The sequence below is a fragment of the Oryctolagus cuniculus genome, chromosome 17, assembly GCF_051225735.1.
Source record: "Oryctolagus cuniculus isolate XC-2025 breed Fujian yellow rabbit chromosome 17, ASM5122573v1, whole genome shotgun sequence".
Lineage (NCBI taxonomy): Eukaryota > Metazoa > Chordata > Mammalia > Lagomorpha > Leporidae > Oryctolagus > Oryctolagus cuniculus.
The window spans coordinates 5,061,354-5,078,450 of NC_142883.1; the positions used below are offsets into that span (position 1 = coordinate 5,061,354).

The following is a 17,097-nucleotide window of genomic DNA, read 5'->3' on the forward strand; positions in this document are numbered from 1 at the left end:
GGACCCCTTTCCTCAAACACAGCGCCCATGCCCACCCTCCTGGCCCTCGCAAAGCCCCGCCTCCACGCATCTTAACTCCCGACACCAGCACCTAGAGCCAATGGCACTGGCGGCACCGGAACGAGGGATGGCCAGGCAGCGAGCAAACAGCAGGGCCTCTTTCCAGCCAGGGGATGCTGTCGGGATCAGCCCTGGCGTTGAGTGTTTACACGGTCTGATCAGGAGGCCCGGGACCGTCGCTGAGAGCTGGAGGGAGCGGGCCCAAGTCACAGACAGGGCTCGGGCAAGGCCTCAGGAAGTCAACCTGCTGGCCACGCCGGGAGGCCGGGGGCCGTGACGTCCATGTTCCTTCAGGTCCAGGGGAGGCCAGGACGGCTGGAGGGCCCAGGAGGCTGCTTGCTAGCTCTGCCTCCCTCCTCTCACCTTGACGGATTCCTCCTCGCCGCCCTCGGTGTCCCTGCTGAAGCTCACGTTGGAGCCGGACGGGTGTTTGCTGCGGCTGTACATCTTGTGGTGAGGGTAGGGCTCGGGGGGCTTGGGACCATCGCCAGTCCGGTCACCACGCTCCTGCTCGTTGGAAAGGTGTGGGGCATTGCTCAGGGAGCCAGCCAGGAGGGCATCTCGTTCATGGGGCTGAGGAGAACAGGGAGGGAGCACAGGCCTAGGACCAGGGGCCCGACACGCCCGCAGGCCCGGGGGCTGGGCAGGCAGTTCCGGGCCCTCAGTGCTGCACTTCAAGGGCTCAGACGCCTAGCCCGAGGGCGCCAGAAGCCTCCTCTCCCCCCAAACCCTACCCTCCCCAAGGCCACTGACCAGGCTCCAAGGCCACACAGCATGGCCCACAGTCAGCCCCACGGGAGTCGTACCTCTTCCTCAACCTCAGGATGGCAGAAGGAGCGGGTGGACAGGTCGTCCGTGAGGTCTTCGTGGCTGTTGTGAGGGGGCTCCACCTTCCCACTGAAGAACAGCACAGTCTCCGGGCTGGGGTTTGGCCACGACAGGATCCCCTGTTTGTCTACGCAGCACAGCACCTGCAGGGAGATAGGTGGAGACTGGGAAGGGGGCTGGGACAGGCCCACCATGCCCGGGGCTACTCTGGATGGGCAGATGGACAAGCCAGACCCATCCAGACAGGGGTCCGGGGTGGCAGCACCTCCTCCCCGCACGGCCCTGCTCACCGTGACGGAGCCCAAGCTATGCAGCAGGCTGGAACTGTGGCTCAGTGTTGGCGACGTCCCCCGGATCACCCTGAGGAAGTGGCCCCAAATGCAGCGCAGCATCTCCTGGGGGGACGGAGGTTGTCGGCAAGGCCACTGGGGGCTCTAGAGCCAAACTCTGGGAAAGTCAGGGACAGTGCCTGGAACTGGGGCGGAGAAGCCCTTGTCTGGGGCATGGCACCATGTGTTAAGGGGACAGGCCCAGCTTAGGGTAGATGGGGGTGGGTTTCAGGAGTCCAGTTGGAGGCCCAAAGGAACCCCAGGGTTCTGGGAAGGGGCCTGAGGGACCCCAGGAGGCCACGGGGGCCTGGGGCAGAACCTGTTCTGGGTCAGCACACCTGGGAGGAGGTGGCTTCCGTGTAGCTGCTCAGGGTGTCCTCCGAGAACTTGGCCAGCTGCACAGAGAGAACGCGAGCCTCAGTGAGGGAAAGCCACCTCCGTGAGGGCCTCCATGTGGGCAAGGCTCCCACCCTGTGGTGGAGGGCACCAGGCAGCCCTGACCCATTGGACGCTCACCCGCCCTCGGGCCTGGCTGGAGGCTCCTCAGGGTGCCGAGGGCCCCAGCCCAGGGAGTGTCCCCGGGCCTCCCGCACACACAGCCCAAGGTGGGGACTGGACTTCTGCCCTCGGTTCCCTGGCTCGCTCTCAGCCAGACGTCTTGGAACAACCTACCAGGGAGCTGGGCGAGGCCTTGCTCATCTGGGCCAGGACACGGGCTTCTCCACAGGCAGTCGCCAGAACCCAGAGGACCGGAAAGAGCAGGGGCAGGACGGGCAGCATGCCGTTCACCTGGGAGGGGCGCACCACACGGCAGCTCCAAGAGCTGCTGGCCTGGGGAGGGAAGGGCTGCCCTGGCCACGTGGCCACCCCTGGGTGGGGAGGGGCCACTGTCTGGGGGGCAGGAAAGGAAGGGGAGGAGGCGCTCTTGGGCAGAAGCCTGGGGGACCCCTGGGCTGCAGAGAGGGCGAAGAAGGGGCAGTCCTCACCTGTAGCTGGAGCAGGGTGTACTGCCAGGAGGTGACCCCGGGGGCGTGGAACATGAAGCGCAGGGCATTGGTGAGGAGGAAGCCAGCCTGGGGGGAGTGCAGCAGTCAGCCCCTCGCCTATGAGGCAGCCAGGCTCCACGCCCCCTCCTGAGGCAGCCAGGCTCCGCGCCCCCTCCCGAGGCAGCCAGGCTCCGCGCCCCCTCCTGAGGCAGCCAGGCTCCGCGCCCCCTCCTGAGGCAGCCAGGCTCCGCGCCCCCTCCCGTCACTCCTCCAGCCCCTGTGCCTTCACTTGCACGCCCACCTGGATCTGGCCCCAGGGCTCCCCGAGTCCAGCCCCCTTCCTGCCCCCTGCAGCCTGCCTGCGACGCACCAGGACCACAGGTACAGCGTAGTGTAGCATCACGGACTGCACCGTGAACCTCTCGTTGTCCAGAGCAGTGACTGGGCGTGACAGGGCCATGTCCAGGGACCATCTGCAGAGAGAGGTGACTCTCAGAGCCCTGCTAATGGGAGAGGCCAGAAACCCACACAGCGGAAGGATCCTGGACCTCTACACCAGATTTAGCTTCACTGGGCACTAGCCAGCCCTCCAGTGTCCTGGGCCGCCCTAGCCCTGGCTGAAGAGGAGCTGTGGCTCCTCCGACTGTCCTGAGTTCCGCCTGGCACTGCCCCCACCCTAGAATTCTCCCAAGAGGTTAAGGCGACGTCTGTCCTTAAGAGCCTGGGGGTGACCGAGGCGCCGTCCTTGCCAGCCCCTGCCTTCCCCACAGGATGCCCTGGGGAGAGGACGGGGGTGGGGCAGCCTCCCTACCTGATGTTGTCAATCACGGGGGTCTCCAGGACACGGAAGAGCCGGTGCTGCTGGGGGTTCTGGGGACCCTTCTTCACCTCTCCCCGGGGCGAGGGTGGTGGGGAGAAAGGAGGGAACAGGTCCCCCGGCTCCAGGACGATGTGCTCGTCATCCTGAGGCAGCGAGAGGACGGCAAGGGGATGAGAAGCAGGACTGGCGCTGTGGCACAGGGAGTTAAGCCACCATCTGCAGCGCCCGCATCCCACGTGGGCACCAGTTTAAGTCCTGGCTGCTCCACTTCCAATCCAGCTCCCTGCTAATGGCCTTGAAAATCAGCGGAATATGGCCCAAGTCGCTGGGCCTTTGCTACCCATAAGGGAGACCTGGATGGCGTTCCTGGCTCCTGGCTTCAGCCTGGCTGAGCCCTGGCCACTGCGGCCATTTGGGAAGCAAACCAGTAGATGGAAGATCTCTGTCTCTCCTTACTCCCTCTGTAACTCTGCCTTTCAAATAAATAAATCTTTAAAATAAAAAAGTAGGGGCGTGGGGATGGCAGGCCCTGTGGAGGCTACTCCGGCTGGCCACTCCAGTGTAAGTGTAGCTGCCTCCCAGGGCTAGGAGCGGGCTGTTAGCACAGTTGTGTAGGGCTGGCTTCATAGTGCTTGAGGACCGGAGAGAACACCATGAGGGGGAGGAGGTGCCCCAGGAGGCCTTGCCACAAAGCCCATGCACAGGCCAGAGGCTTCAGGGTCAAGCCCAGGGGTGTCCCTCCCCCACACCACCACCACTGCCTGCGGATCCGGAGAAGGAGGACAGCTGCGGGCTACCTTGATCCCCCTCAGAGACGCAAACGACTCCTGGCCAGGCCTCAGAGCTATGATGTCTCCTTCTACCAACAGGCTGACTGGCAGGTTGACCAGGTGTCCGTCCCGGTAGGCCCAGTGCAGGGACCAGGATGGCGCGAAGGGCATGTGGAGGTCTGGGTACATGGCGTTTGGCCACTTGATCTCCTTGCCGTCCCTGAGGGCATCTGAGGAAAAGGGAGAGAACGGAAACGGCTTTTCACCCCAGCGCCAGACCCACAGCATCACTGCTCGTCTGCATCGACCCAGGCCCGGCGTCGAATGCTACAAAGCCCGGGGACCTCCTCCTCCTCTCAACACCTGACGCCTTAGTCTTTGCACCCCTTCTTGTTCAAATACACTTCACAAGCATCGCCGAGGGCCTGCAAGGGGATGAGGGAAGGCGACACGGTCCTTGCCCCACAGGAGCCACACTCCAGGCACTGGGCCTGGCAAGCGCTTGTTGAGGACGTTAACAAAGACCTGGGTGAAGCGGCAGTAAGGAGAGGGAGCAAACCAGCCGCCCGGCCAATCTAAGATGCTTCCCGGAGGAGGAGCAGGCCAGTTTGTCAGTTGGAGCAGCTCACTGGGCAGAGAACAGGGGGACGCAGGCACTGAGGCAGGTTAGCACCCAGGGGTCTGGAGTCATGAGGATGAACAGTAAGAAGGGAGGCTGAGGAAGGCTGGGGCCTGTGGCAGAGGCTCTGGGAAGCCACGTGCCACATCTGAGCAGGCTCAGATGAACAGCGGGAGCCACGGGTGGTTCTGAGCTCCCGGAGGGTAGGGTCTTCCTTCGGAACAAACTCTCACTGCTGTGTAAACAGAAGACCTAGAGGGAGGTGCTGCCACTCCAGCAACCCACATGCGCCTGGTTTGAGTCCTGGCCACTCGCGCTTCCAATCCAGCATCCTGCGAGCACGCACGGTAGGCAGAGGATCAGGGCCCAGATGCTTCGTGCTGCCAACTCCGTGAGCAACCAGGGTGGAGCTCCCGACTCCTGGATTCAGCCTGGCCTAGCCCCAGCTATTGCGGGCATTTGGGGAATCACAGCAGATGGAGATCTCTGTCTCTCCCACTTTCCCTCTATCAGTCTGCCTTTCAATTAACTAATTAATTAATTAAAGGTGGCGCATCCTTCCAACTCTCCCAAGAGAGCAGCTCTGGAGAGCTGACCACAGGCAGCCCTGGGCGCTGGGGCTCCGGGCTGGGGCACGTGAAGAGAGCCCTCGGGGCCCACCGCCTCCCAGGGAGCCTTTCCCCTGGCAGGACTGCCCTTGGCCTCACCGTGGATCCGGTCAATGATCCCTCGGAGCCTCCGCTCCACCTCCCGACGCTTCAGCCGGTCTTGCCGCCCGGTGAGGACCAGGCTGAGGAGCAGCAACAGCAACAGCGCCGAGGCGTTCACCAGCTCCACCCCGGGGCTGCCTCAGAGCGGTGGGCATGTTAACAGGGCATCTCTGGCCCCAGGGTCCCCGACAACCCCTTCCCACCCTGGTCCCTTCTGAAAAGAACATCTGGTTCGGGCTCCCTGACCCCGGCCTTGGGTCTCCATCAAGGGCCCAGGAGCCCATGGTGGCGGCCCCTCCCAGAGCCCCGGGGGGAGCTGCCGTGGGGCCCGGGCGCCCTGCTCACCTCCCCGCCGGCTGGCCACCATAGCAGCCCAGCAGCAGCAGCGCAGCCAGCAGCATGAGCGAGGCCCCCGGCCAGTGGAAACAGGAGCAGCGGTTACTGTGGTGCAGGAAGCTGCTCCTCCACACCTCCTGGGGAGGGCCGGTGGAGGAGTGAGCGGCCTCTCACGGGCCCCTACGCCTCCACACCTCCTGGGGAGGGCCGGTGGAGGAGTGAGCGGCCTCTCACGGGCCCCTACGCCTCCACACCTCCTGGGGAGGGCCGGTGGAGGAGTGAGCGGCCTCTCACAGGCCCCTACTCTCCCCAGCCCCCACAGCTGCCCCGTCTTCTCCCTTTGACCTTAGCTGGGGTCCAGTATGCTGGGCTGCTGCAGCAAGCAGGGTCGGGAAGCTCCGTGGGGTCACGCCGCCCGCCCGTGGGTCAGGGTGCCTACAGCCCCAGGAAGGCATCTCCCGCCACCCCGCTCCTGCCTCTTTGCCAACCCACCCAGCGCTAGCCACTTCTCCACCCGAGCTGTTTCACGTAAGACGCTTCACCTTCCATGTGAGACATTTCTTCCGCTCTCTCAAGTGTCCGTCCAGCACCGCCTCCAGCTGTTCCTTCAAGATGCTGAGGGCCTTCTGGGTGGACAGGCCCAGGGCCAAGGGGGGGTCGCCCTGCAGGGAGGCAGGCAGGGCTCAGCATCTCCCTGGGGACCCTGTGTCACTGCACGCTAGACCTGTCCCTTGCACCTCCCCAGCCCTGGCTGATTCTCACTTCTCTCGTCTCCTAGGGATAGCGACATCCAGGTCAAAATGTTCAAGTGCACAGCCCCCTACTCACTAAAGACAAACTGAACAAAAAGGAAAAAACCCTCTCTACTCAAATCTTTTTTAAAATTTTTTTTAAAAATTATTAATTTGGATCGGCGCCGCGGCTCACTAGGCTAATCCTCCACCTTGCGGCACCGGCACACCGGGTTCTGGTCCCAGTCGGGGCGCCGGATTCTGTCCTGGTTGCTCCTCTTCCAGGCCAGCTCTCTGCTGTGGCCAGGGAGTGCAGTGGAGGATGGCCCAAGTGCTTGGGCCCTGCACCCCTTGGGAGACCAGGAGAAGCACCTGGCTCCTGCCATCGAATCAGCGTGGTGCGCCGGCTGCAGCACGGCAGCCATTGGAGGGTGAACCAACGGCAAAGGAAGACCTTTCTCTCTGTCTCTCTCTCTCACTGTCCACTCTGCCTGTCAAAAATAAATAAATAAATAATAAAAAATAAAAATTATTAATTAGAGAGGCAGAGAGAGGGAGCTCCTATCTACTGGTTTACTCTTCAAATACCCACAATGGCCAGGAGTGGGACAGGCTGAAGCCAGGGCCCAGAACCTCAGGCCAAGTCTCCCATGTGGAGCCATCACCTGAGTCCTCCCCGGGTCTGCTAATGCTGAGAGGCTGGAGTTAGGAACCAGGAGCAGGTAGCAAATCCTGGCTCTCCAATACGGGATGTGGACATCCTAACCAGCAATTTAGCCATGTGGCTAACTGCTCGCTTCCACCCGGAATTCTCGATTCACCTTTGCTCGATTCTCTACCCGGCGCCATCAGCAGTCTCCCTGCCTCCTCAGACCACTCCCACCACCGCCCTCCCTGTTATCTCAAGGATGCTCGTCTTCTAGATTTCAAACCACATATATATTTTTAATGGGGAGGGGGAACTATCCCAGAGCTTTTTATTGTTCCTAGGAAGACACGAAGGAAAAAAACCAACAATATTCTGTCACCACCATTTCACAAAAGAAAGACTGTTGTAACACTGAAATGCTAGGAAGGACATAGCATCTGACAAGAGGGCCGCTCCCAGGGATGGGCCATGCAGCAAGTCCACCGCGCTCTCCGGGCACCACACAAGGGGTGGGGACGTGGGGTGAACAAGGCCCCAGAGGACACAGGACCAGCCACGCCACCCCTGTGCCCTCCCGCTCTGTGAGACCCACGCCTCGTGTGACGCTCCTTTTTCCTCCCCTCCCACAGTCCATTCTGAGTCAGCTTCCAACGCTTGTATGTTTCCTAGGCAACCTCACCTTAGGCCTGCCCACCAGCACAGTGGAGCCGAGCCACGTTTACTGAACTGCCCCGTCGCCGTTTCACCTGAATCCCAGCTGGCCCTTGCCGCAAGCATCACCTCTCCTCCCACAGCTACGCCCACTCTGCAACACCCCAGACGCTGGCCCTCCTCCCACCCCAGTTCCAGCTCCCAGCTACTGCCTTTTCCAGCACCCCAGCAGAGCAAACACGCCCTTTACCTTAAAAACCCAGCCCAGACCCTGCACCTGTAGTGTGAGGCCTCTGGGGGCCGCTCACGTCCCCAGCCTCTGCCTGACGGTCCCCCCACGTGCCGGGCTGCAGCTCGAGTTCTAGGCCTGCAAGTATCTCTGGGTGAGAACACACTGCTCACCCTAGACAGCTCCTGCTTCTCCTTCAAGGCTCTGCTCAGGCACTGGCATTGTGGCACAGGGGGTTAAGCATCCCACGTGAGTGCCAGTTGGAGCCCCGGCTGCTCCACTTGCAACCCAGCTCCCTGCTAATACGCCTGGGAAAGCAGCAGAGAATGGCCCAAGTGCATGGACCCCTGCCACCCACAGATAGTGTTCGAGGCTCCTGGCTGTGGCGTGGCCCAGCCATAACTGTTGCGGCCATTTGGAGAGTGAACCAATGGATGGAAAAGCTCTATCACTCTGCCTTTCAAGTACATAAAAAAAAAAAACTTAAAAAAAAATAAAGTCTTAGCTGAGACATAACCTCTGCAGGGATGTTGTCCCAAAACCCAGGGCTGCACTTCAGGGAAAGCGTGCGCTCCGACAGCATGGAGGCGGCTGGCTCAGCCTGCACCTGGGGGAACTGGACTCACACACCGCTGGCTCTCTCACTAGACTGCAAAGTTCTTGAAAACAGGGACTGAACTCTTCCATCTCCACGTGTCCCCCCCATTCCTCAACTGCTAAGACCGTGCCTGCACACAAGCTCAGGGAAGGAAGGAAGCAACACGTAGCTTCACTGATCCCAATGATGTCTTTTTAAATGTGATTTTTGCAATCATTAAAATTGTTTTAAAATTTATTTTCATTTTCCTTGAATGGCAGAGAGGCAGAGAGAGATTTTTCCACCTACTGGTTCACTCCCCAAATGTCTACAACAGCCAGGTCTGGGCCATGTCAAAACCAGGAGCACAGAACCCAATCCAGTCTCCCATGACGTGGGTGGCAAGGACCCAGGTACCTGAGCCACCACCGGCTCACTGTCTGCCAGGGTGGATTGGAGATGGAGCCAGGCTCAAACCAGGCTCAAACCAGGCACTCCAATAGGGGACGCGGGTGTCCCTGGGGGCATTTTAACACGTGCCCCTCCCCCACCCCCGCCCAATTATATCTTAATCAGGGATCGGCAAACAAAACTCAAAACTGTAGCAGAAACACCTGGAGCTTTTTAAAATGTGGGTGTCCAGCCCTCTCACCGGTCACTGAATCTAAATTGCTGGAACAGAGCCAATTCCAGGTTGATGTGATTCTCAACTCTGGGGTCCTGTGAAAAAGTTGGCCCCAAGAAAAGCAGCGCCTGCAGGGGACCGAGTCCTCCCGGGAGCATCGGGGCTCTCTACTGAGAAGGCCAGCCCAGGGGCCACACGGCCAGGGCTGGCCTGGCTGCCCTGTCCTGTCCTGCTGCCTAGCTTTCTCTCCGCCCTGAAGGCCCACAGACCTGCCCTCCCAGGGCCCCTCGCTGCTCTGTCAGCTGCCATCCGGGACTTCCTCCTGTCTCCACGGGCACCCCGTCCTGGTCAACCTGGCCTCAGCCCCGGCAGCACGCACACCCCCACGGCTCCAGAGGCCGCAGCTTGAGGGCAGCTTCTGCACATACCTGGCCCATGGAGGCCCCTGAGCGCAGCCTCGGCCTGCGGGGCGAGCTCAGGCTTCCAGAGTGGGCCTGCCGAGGCTTCCTAGCTCCCTTCCTAAATCTCATCAAATCCCTGCTCTCCACAGGGGCTTTGGGGATTACGAAGATAAGAGCTGCTTCTTCCCGAAGGGGATAGACTGGTTATTTCAACTCAGGAAGAGTGCCCTCCGGGAAGGGGCCGTACCCCAGCCTGGGTGGGCAACGTTCGCCAAAGCCCCCATGAGGATGACTGAGAGTCAGGTAAGGCTAAAGCCCGGCCCACTGCCTCCTAGAGTCCCTGCCATGGAAGGGCAGGAGGGGCGGGTTGCAGGGGAGAAGAGGAGACCGTGGACCTCCTCCCATCGAGGGGTTGGGTCAGAGCAGTGATGCCTGTTCCTCCCTCCCGCGCGAAGCCGAGGATCTAGGAGGCACAGCCAGGCAGAGACGCCCAGGCCCCGGCGCCTCCCCTCACCGCGGCCTCTGCCCTGGGCTCAGTCTCCCAGGCTTCCCCTCCACGGCGCGGGATGCGGGAGTTCTCAGGATGGACGTGCCCGGGCCAGACCTCCAGAAATGATCAAGTGAGGAAGCACGCTGGAGGCAGGCAGGGCTGGCCTCCACAAGTGGAAGGCTGCACCCCAGGAGGGGGTGCTGGGAGGGAGGAGGAAAGGAAGGGCTGGGCAGATGGCACAGGGCTGCTGGGCTGCCTGGAACGAGGAGCCCCGTGCTCGGAAGGCAGGCGGTTCCAACGGCGCAGAGAAAGCCTACGTGGAGCAGCCAACGAGGTGTCCACCCTCTCCCTGGCCCGCACACCTGGGCACTCAGTCCCAGGGGCGCACGGTGGCTGTCCTGACATCTGCTGCCTTCCTGCAGACAGCCTTCCTCCCCGCCGGCCATCATCCGTTCTCTGGCACGCTCTGCCCCCAGGAGCCTTGCAGCTGCGCTCACCCCTCACCAGATGTAGGAGGTTTGGGCCAGAGGGTGGCAGATGACCCCGGGGCAGGGCACCTGCACAGGCTGTCTGCGTGCATCTGCCCCCGCATGTTGTGTCTGGCCGGGGGCACCAGCTCCAGACTGCCGATTAAAGACAGCGCAGCAGAAGCAAAATAAGCCATTCTTTAATTACACGCCGCCCAAAGGAAGTGCCTGCCCGCACAGGCTGGCCCTGTGGTGAGGATGCAGGCTTCAACCAGCTTATCCAAGCCCTCTGTGGAAGGAGGGCCTGAGCTGCAGGCCAAAGCCACGCTCTCTCTTAGCATGCCTCGGCTTTTCCCCACGTGATGTAGGAGCCCAGCTAAGGCACCTGGTGGAAGACCGTCACACTTCCTGAAAGAGGTTCGGGATGGGCTGGTGAGTGAGCAAGCTCTGCCGGCCTCTCTCCATGCACGGAGCTGGGCTAGGCACCAGCGAGGGAGACCGTAGCAAGGGAATGGGTGTGATTCCTGTTACCGAAACAACCTGAGTTAACACACACAATCTTCTCACCTGCTGGGGCTAAAAGGGGGCAGGAAAAATCTTGTTTCAAGCAGGCAGAGATAATGAGATTCGCCCTGCTTCCCAGGTGCTAAAAATTCCCACCTCACCCCATTACCAGGAGCCTCCAGAGACGTCCTGGGTGAGCAGCGGGTCTGCGGTCTACCCCGGAGAGGACGGGCGCAGCTCCTCCACCGGCCCTGAAGCTCTGTGGGCAGAACCGCCCCCAGTTCTCTGCTGACACTGCCCAGGCTCAACGGCAGCAAGAGGAGGAAGTAACGAAGTTCTGAGGCAGCCCAGCTCAGCAGAGCCTGGCAGCGGGTGCCCATCCCGAGCTGGCTTCCGGGGTGTGGCAGGGACAGGGTGCTGGCAGGGCACAAGCACCCAGGGGAACGACAGGATGGTGAAGGCACTCCTTCCACCGGAACCCACCACGCGCGGCACCGGCTCTTAAGGTCCGATGCCAAGCATCTGGGTTGTCTAAGGAGCCTCCAGGGAACTTCTGAGAGCTGACACACCTGGGCTTTCCTGTGCCCGCCTCAGTCAAGTTTCTCAAGGGGTGCAGAGCCAGAAGCCCCCAGCCCCAGCCCCTGCCCCAGCCCCAGCCCCTGCCCGCGGGGAGCTCCTCCAGGGTTCTGTGGGCACAGCAGCAGTTTTCCTTCCCACTCCACCTGTTTCAGGAACACCAGAATCAAGGCTGCGGTCTCAGGTAGACAAGTTACCAATTTCGGCCGGCGCCGCGGCTCACTAGGCTAATCCTCCACCTTGCGGCGCCAGCGCACCAGGTTCTAGTCCCGGTCGGGGCGCCGGATTCTGTCCCGGTTGCCCCTCTTCCAGGCCAGCTCTCTGCTGTGGCCAGGGAGTGCAGTGGAGGATGGCCCAAGTCCTTGGGCCCCATGGGAGACCAGGATAAGTACCTGGCTCCTGCCATCGGATTGGCGCGGTGCGCTGGTTGCAGTGCGCCAGCCGCGGCGGCCATTGGAGGGTGAACCAACGGCAAAGGAAGACCTTTCTCTCTGTCTCTCTCTCTCACTGTCCACTCTGCCTGTCAAAAAATAAAAATAAAAAGTTACCAATTTCAACCTCGACCTGAGGCCTTGACAACAAGAGCTAACCAACCGTTAGAAGTGGCTGGGCCCCTTCTCCAGGTCCACACGGTCACAGCCTTCTTGGTTGGTGCAAAGCCAGACTCCACACAACGCAAGGCCCGCTGAAGCCAGCGTCCACTCTCTGGAGCTGGACGAGACACAGCCACACTGCACCTGCAGCCGGGCAGGTCCAAGCTTGAGCAGGCTGCTCTTTCCTCTCCCTCTTGCTTCCAGGTGTACGCTCACCTGAGCACTTCCGCCTGCCTTCTTCCCCACCTCCTGCAGCCACCAGCCTCCTGTCAGAAACCATCAGGCCCCAGCAGCTCCTGCTCAGCTAGCTGTGAGGCCCAACAAGGGCTGCATCCAGGCCCCAAGCGCCTGTCCCCTGTGCACGGAGACCTGGGTCCTAGCATGCCTAGCATCCCCTGGCAGGCACCCGGCGGGGAGCTCCCTGGACGCACTGGCTCTCTGGCTCTCGTTCCCAGTCTCCTCCCCAGGTCCCAGTTACCTCACGCTCATGGAGCTGCCTCCCGCACTACTTGGTCTGCAGGCCCCTGACTGCTGAGGCGGAGCCGCCGCGTCAAGCAGGGACGAGCAATGCAAAGAGCAACGTGAAAGCCAGGCTGGCATACTCACTCGGCTGCCTTTGCCCTGGGAGGGCATCCATAGCTCGGCCTGCTTAAAGAGCATGGGCAGAGCCTGAGCCACGAGCAGTCAGCCACGGGAGCTTCCAACACCAGTCTTGGGGGGGGGGGGGAGGGTGGAGAGCGTGAGTGAGGAGCCGGGAGCCGGGAGCCGGAGCGGTGCAGCAGAGCAGAGCTTCACTGTGCTGATTAATTCAGCGATTTCCAGTCACGCTGCAGAATCGGGGCGGGAGGAGGCGGCGCAGCGGCTGCAACAGCAGCCTGGGAGGGAGGCGGGAGGGAGGGCAGGGGGAGAGGGAGGAGAGGAGGGAGGAGGGTTGAGAGGAGAAAGTTTATCCGATGCTCTGCCAGATGTCTAGGAGCTTGCCTCATTCACCAGTGGAGGCCACTGCAGGGTGAACGGGTCCAGAGCCAGCCAGACGGATGGACAGATGGACAGAGGGAGAAACTGCCAGCGGCCTGGAGCCCTGAGGGCCACTGCCAGTATCCAGGAATACCCTGGGGCATGTAAACACCTGCTCTCTTCCTGTCCACTGCACCCGAGTCACTGGGCAAGGTTAGGACCCCCCTGCCCCATGATGGGGAGCCTGTCGTCCATGTAGAGCCCCGAGCCACGCAAGGCCTCCCCTGCGTGGCGTCATGCCAACACCAGCTCCTGCCGTGAGACGCAGGAGGAGGGAGCAGGGACATGTGAGTTATTAATAGCAACACATCCTGCACGTAGTGGAAGGACTGGCCACTGAGACTATTCCGGGGGGCAGAGCAATGGCCCAGGAAGCTCCCACAAGAGGAATCCACGGGGAAGAGGGTGGAGCCAATAGAAGGAGGGGCCTCTGAGGATTCCAACATCTTCCAGCCAGGTGGTGTGGGGGCCCCAGTAGCCACTAATCAACGCGAGTGGAGGAACACAGTAAGACGCAGCTGCCCAAGGGACACCCAGGTCCCTGCTCTGATATCTGGGAGGCTCTCAGCACAGGCACGCTGGGCGCTGGGCGCTGGGGGGCTAAGGCACTAGGAGGTGACTTCTCTATGGCCAGACCATCCTTAGGAGGGGCTACAAAGCCCCAAGGGACAGGAAACAGCCTAACACGTCCCCTAGCTGAGGCACAGGTTGGAGGCCCAGCAGGGTTCCCCAGGGCTCGTTTCCTAGACACCATCTCCCTGCAGGGAAGGGAAGAAAGGGCCAGAGCCTCCCCCTCCCCCCTGCTCTAGCACAGCTCCCGGTGGGGCCCTGCAAACAGACAGCAGAATGGGAACAGAAAGGAGGGGCCGGGCAGCCCAGAGGTGAAGGGCGGGCAGCAGGAAAGCAGGGCGGGCAGGTCGGCTCCTGTGCCCGCCACTGTGAGGAGTGCAAAGATCACCAAGCCAGCAAACAGGCTCCCCTCTGTGTGGCCGGCCTTGAAGAGGAGAGCAGGGTGGGGGTAGGGAGCCCACTGCCCCCATCCTGCCTCCTTCCTCTACTGCTAACGTGAGCAACTGCACTGGGCAGCCCTGTCGCCCAGGAGTAGGCATCCAGCCATCGGTGCTACTGCACGATCACCAGGGGCTGGAGGACAGGACACACTGAGAGCTGGCAGGCCAGAGAAGGGGGTGGGGCGCACAACATCACCCAGCAACAACCGAGCTGACCTGGGCTGAGCCGGGGCTGGTAGCTCCCTGGCCGTCCGTCACCTCTGCCAGCTGGTCCCAAGCCTGCTCCTGCAAGACTCCTCCGGCCACGCCGGGCTGTGGGGAGTTTCTTTACAAGCACCTCCATGCAACTCCCAGGTACCTCGTAGAAACCCTGTTAGTCCCCCCATCGCTTAATTGATTGCTCATGCTATCCATTCTCCAACCAGACTCCAAGCCTTCCCGAGCCACTGGCCACCTGCCCAGCTAGGGCTCTCCCAGTCCAAGGGCAGCATTGTAGAAATGGGGTCATGAGCGTGGCCATGACCCTTTCTAGTTCAGGACTCACCTACCAGAAAGAGGAGGACAAAGAAACCCTCCAGGAAAAATGGCCCTAAGAACTATCCAGCCAGGGTTTGTTTTTGTTTTGTTTTGTTTCCCCCCCCTCAAGATTTATTTATTTATTTGTAAGGCAGTTAGAGAGGGGAGTGGAGAAAGAGACCTTGCATCTGCTGGTTCGCTCCCCAGATGGCCACAATGGCCTGGGCTGGGACATGCTGGAGCCAGGAGCCAAGAACTTTCCATCCAGATCTCCTATGTGGGTGGCAGAGGCCCAAGCACTTGGACCATCTTCCTCTGCTTTCCCAGGTGCATTAGCAAGGAGCTGGATCAGAAGTGGGGCAGCCAGGACTCAAACCGGAGCTCATACGAGACGCTGGCACTGCAGGTGCAGCTCAACCCACTGTAGCACAGTGCTGCCCCACAGCCTGGGCTCCTGTAGAGAGAAGCCAGCCCCCCGAACATAGAACCTTGTTTTCCTGATACACTAGAGATAATTGTTTCAGTAGCAGGCTGGAACCAGAGGACAATTCCACCTTCTGTCTGGGGGGTATTCAGCCACCCCCAGGCAGGCTACATCAGAACCTCCTAGGGTGTGCTACCTGGAATTGAGCAGTGCGCAGCACTGACAACTGTATTAGTAACCTTGCACCCAGGCTAGCAGGGAGACAACTGTGGCTTCCCTCTGTGCCAGTCACTGCTAGGATGAACACCTCTGGAAGAGCAGGTGAACAGGAGGTTGCTTCAAGGCCAAATTCACAGCCTGCTGTGCAGCTGGACTGGAAGCACAAGCCTGGAGTCAAACAGGCAGCAGTCAGCTGGGCACCACCAGAGGCCGGGGGAACGGATCCACAGCTTCCTCTCCAGACCGCCCCAAGCTCTCCTTGGCAGGAAGATCACTGTCCTGAAGTGCAAGTCAATACATATTTACCAAGCCCTCGCTGCAGGCCAGCCTCTGTGCAGGGAGCCAGAGGAACCGAGATAAAGTGGAAGAGAGATTCTTCCAGTGGAGTGTGACGAATAGACGGTAGGTGCACAGTGAGGCACAAAGGGAGGGGGGACTGTTGCAGGGAAGGTGACGGCTAAACTTGCAGGAAGAGTGGAGGGGGTTGCCAGGAAAAGCAGTGGTGAGTGTCGAGAGGCAACAGCCTAACTGTGGTGTGGGTGCCCGAACTCAGCGGCAGTCAGGGTTAGTGATGGCAGTCAAGGCTGACAGGCTAGGAATGCTTGGTGGACGGGCAGGACCGGGATGGCAAAGGGCTTTGTTCACACAGCAGGTGGCACAGCAGGTTTCAGCCACTCATCCGTTTTGCAGCAGCCACGTGAACACAGGTGAGCAGAGTCAGAGACATCTAATGGGAGATTAGGGCAGGAGCCAGGCAAGACACAGACACAGGGCTTCCTCGAAGGCAGTCTGCCCGGGGAGAGGAAGATTCTGATTGATAGGTAAATCTGCCTCCGTCCAGTGTACTTGGAGGGTGTCCAGCTTACGGACGGCCTGGACCTCCTGGGAGCTCACCCCCAGCTGATGAAGTAGCTGTGTTTGGAATCTGATTGGGAAGATTGTCCCTAACCACAGACAGGGTGCCCAACAGTACCCAACGTGGCTCAGCAGGTTGGGGCACGGCCCCAGCAAGGAGCAAACAAACTAAATTACACACCCCTGGGCAAGAAGTGGAAGAATGGCGCGGAGCCAGCCCAGATCAGACGGCCGCGTTACCTGTTCTTCCCTCATCCTTACTCCAGGCTTCCTAGCCCGGCAACACTGCCTCCCAGGAGGGGTCTCAGCCACCCACCCCAGTCTCATCACACACCCCTGCCCTCACTTTGGGTTTAAAATCCCCTGAGAGGACCTCCCAGGCCAAAGCAAGTAGGGAAAATCCAGGAGAGCGCCCCATACAATGCCCAGAGGTAAGAGGACACGGCCTACCACATGCTTCTCCTTCAGGTCCATGGGCCCAGAGTGCTGCAGGCATGCCCAGATGAGTGTGGTCACCCCCAAAAGGAAGGCTCCTTCCCAACATGGGCAAACCCCAGCGATTACGTCTCACAGTCACAGCATCTGGCGGGGAGAAAAGAAAGAAATCGAGTAGGTCCAGGAAGGTGCAGGCCCGGGCAGCTATCGCAGACCACCTAAACCAGAGAACACGCAAGAGAACGGCCCCGCTGGACCACCAGCCCCGGCTGGCCCTGCCTGGCAGCAGTGCCTCCCCCAAGCTATCAGTGCTGGACCAGCGCCCTCCTGGAGGCCGGGGGAAGAGGGCTCCGGAGAGAGCCTGCAGAGGTACAAGCGTGCGACCTTTCAGCCTTCATGTTCAGCGGCACGCTGTGTTCTGTCCCACATGTACTCCGTCAGTCAGTGACTTCCAGCAGACAGGAAAAGCTGTGGCTTATCAGGGTTTGTGTGAGTTAGGGTTAAAGGGGCAAGCATTCGGCCGGGTGGCTAGGACGCCAGCTGAGACGCCTGCATCCGGTGTCGGTGTCGGAATGCCTGGGCTCATGTCCCTGCTCTACTTCCAGTTCCATCTCACTGATCATGTGCACCCTGGGAAGCAGAGGTGATGGCCAAGAAGCTGGGTCCCTGC

General features: G+C 60.9%; 1 protein-coding gene across 24 annotated transcripts in view; it reads right to left on the bottom strand.

The window, feature by feature from the left end:
- The window catches only part of TMEM94 (transmembrane protein 94), a 39,692-nt gene that overhangs the window by 7,513 nt on the left and 15,082 nt on the right, over window positions 1–17,097 (bottom strand). For 2 of the 24 annotated variants that reach the window (XM_089317953.1, XM_051838429.3), the window contains exons 2-14: window positions 16,443–16,574; window positions 6,001–6,120; window positions 5,468–5,595; window positions 5,120–5,256; window positions 3,821–4,023; window positions 3,015–3,166; window positions 2,574–2,676; window positions 2,204–2,290; window positions 1,890–2,006; window positions 1,556–1,612; window positions 1,179–1,283; window positions 867–1,031; window positions 424–633 (exon numbers count right to left, since the gene is read on the bottom strand). In XM_089317953.1, coding sequence (XP_089174079.1) covers window positions 424–633; window positions 867–1,031; window positions 1,179–1,283; window positions 1,556–1,612; window positions 1,890–2,006; window positions 2,204–2,290; window positions 2,574–2,676; window positions 3,015–3,166; window positions 3,821–4,023; window positions 5,120–5,256; window positions 5,468–5,595; window positions 6,001–6,120; window positions 16,443–16,466 — 1,608 coding nt within the window. In that variant the 5' untranslated portion in view covers window positions 16,467–16,574. Of the gene's footprint in view, window positions 1–423; window positions 634–866; window positions 1,032–1,178; window positions 1,284–1,555; window positions 1,613–1,889; window positions 2,049–2,203; window positions 2,291–2,573; window positions 2,677–3,014; window positions 3,167–3,820; window positions 4,024–5,119; window positions 5,257–5,467; window positions 5,596–6,000; window positions 6,121–10,173; window positions 10,313–10,943; window positions 11,262–11,952; window positions 12,093–12,557; window positions 12,838–16,442; window positions 16,576–17,097 lie in introns of those variants that run through there. The other 22 variants (XM_051838428.3, XM_008250958.5, XM_070060310.2 and 19 more) reach the window with 21 other exon arrangements.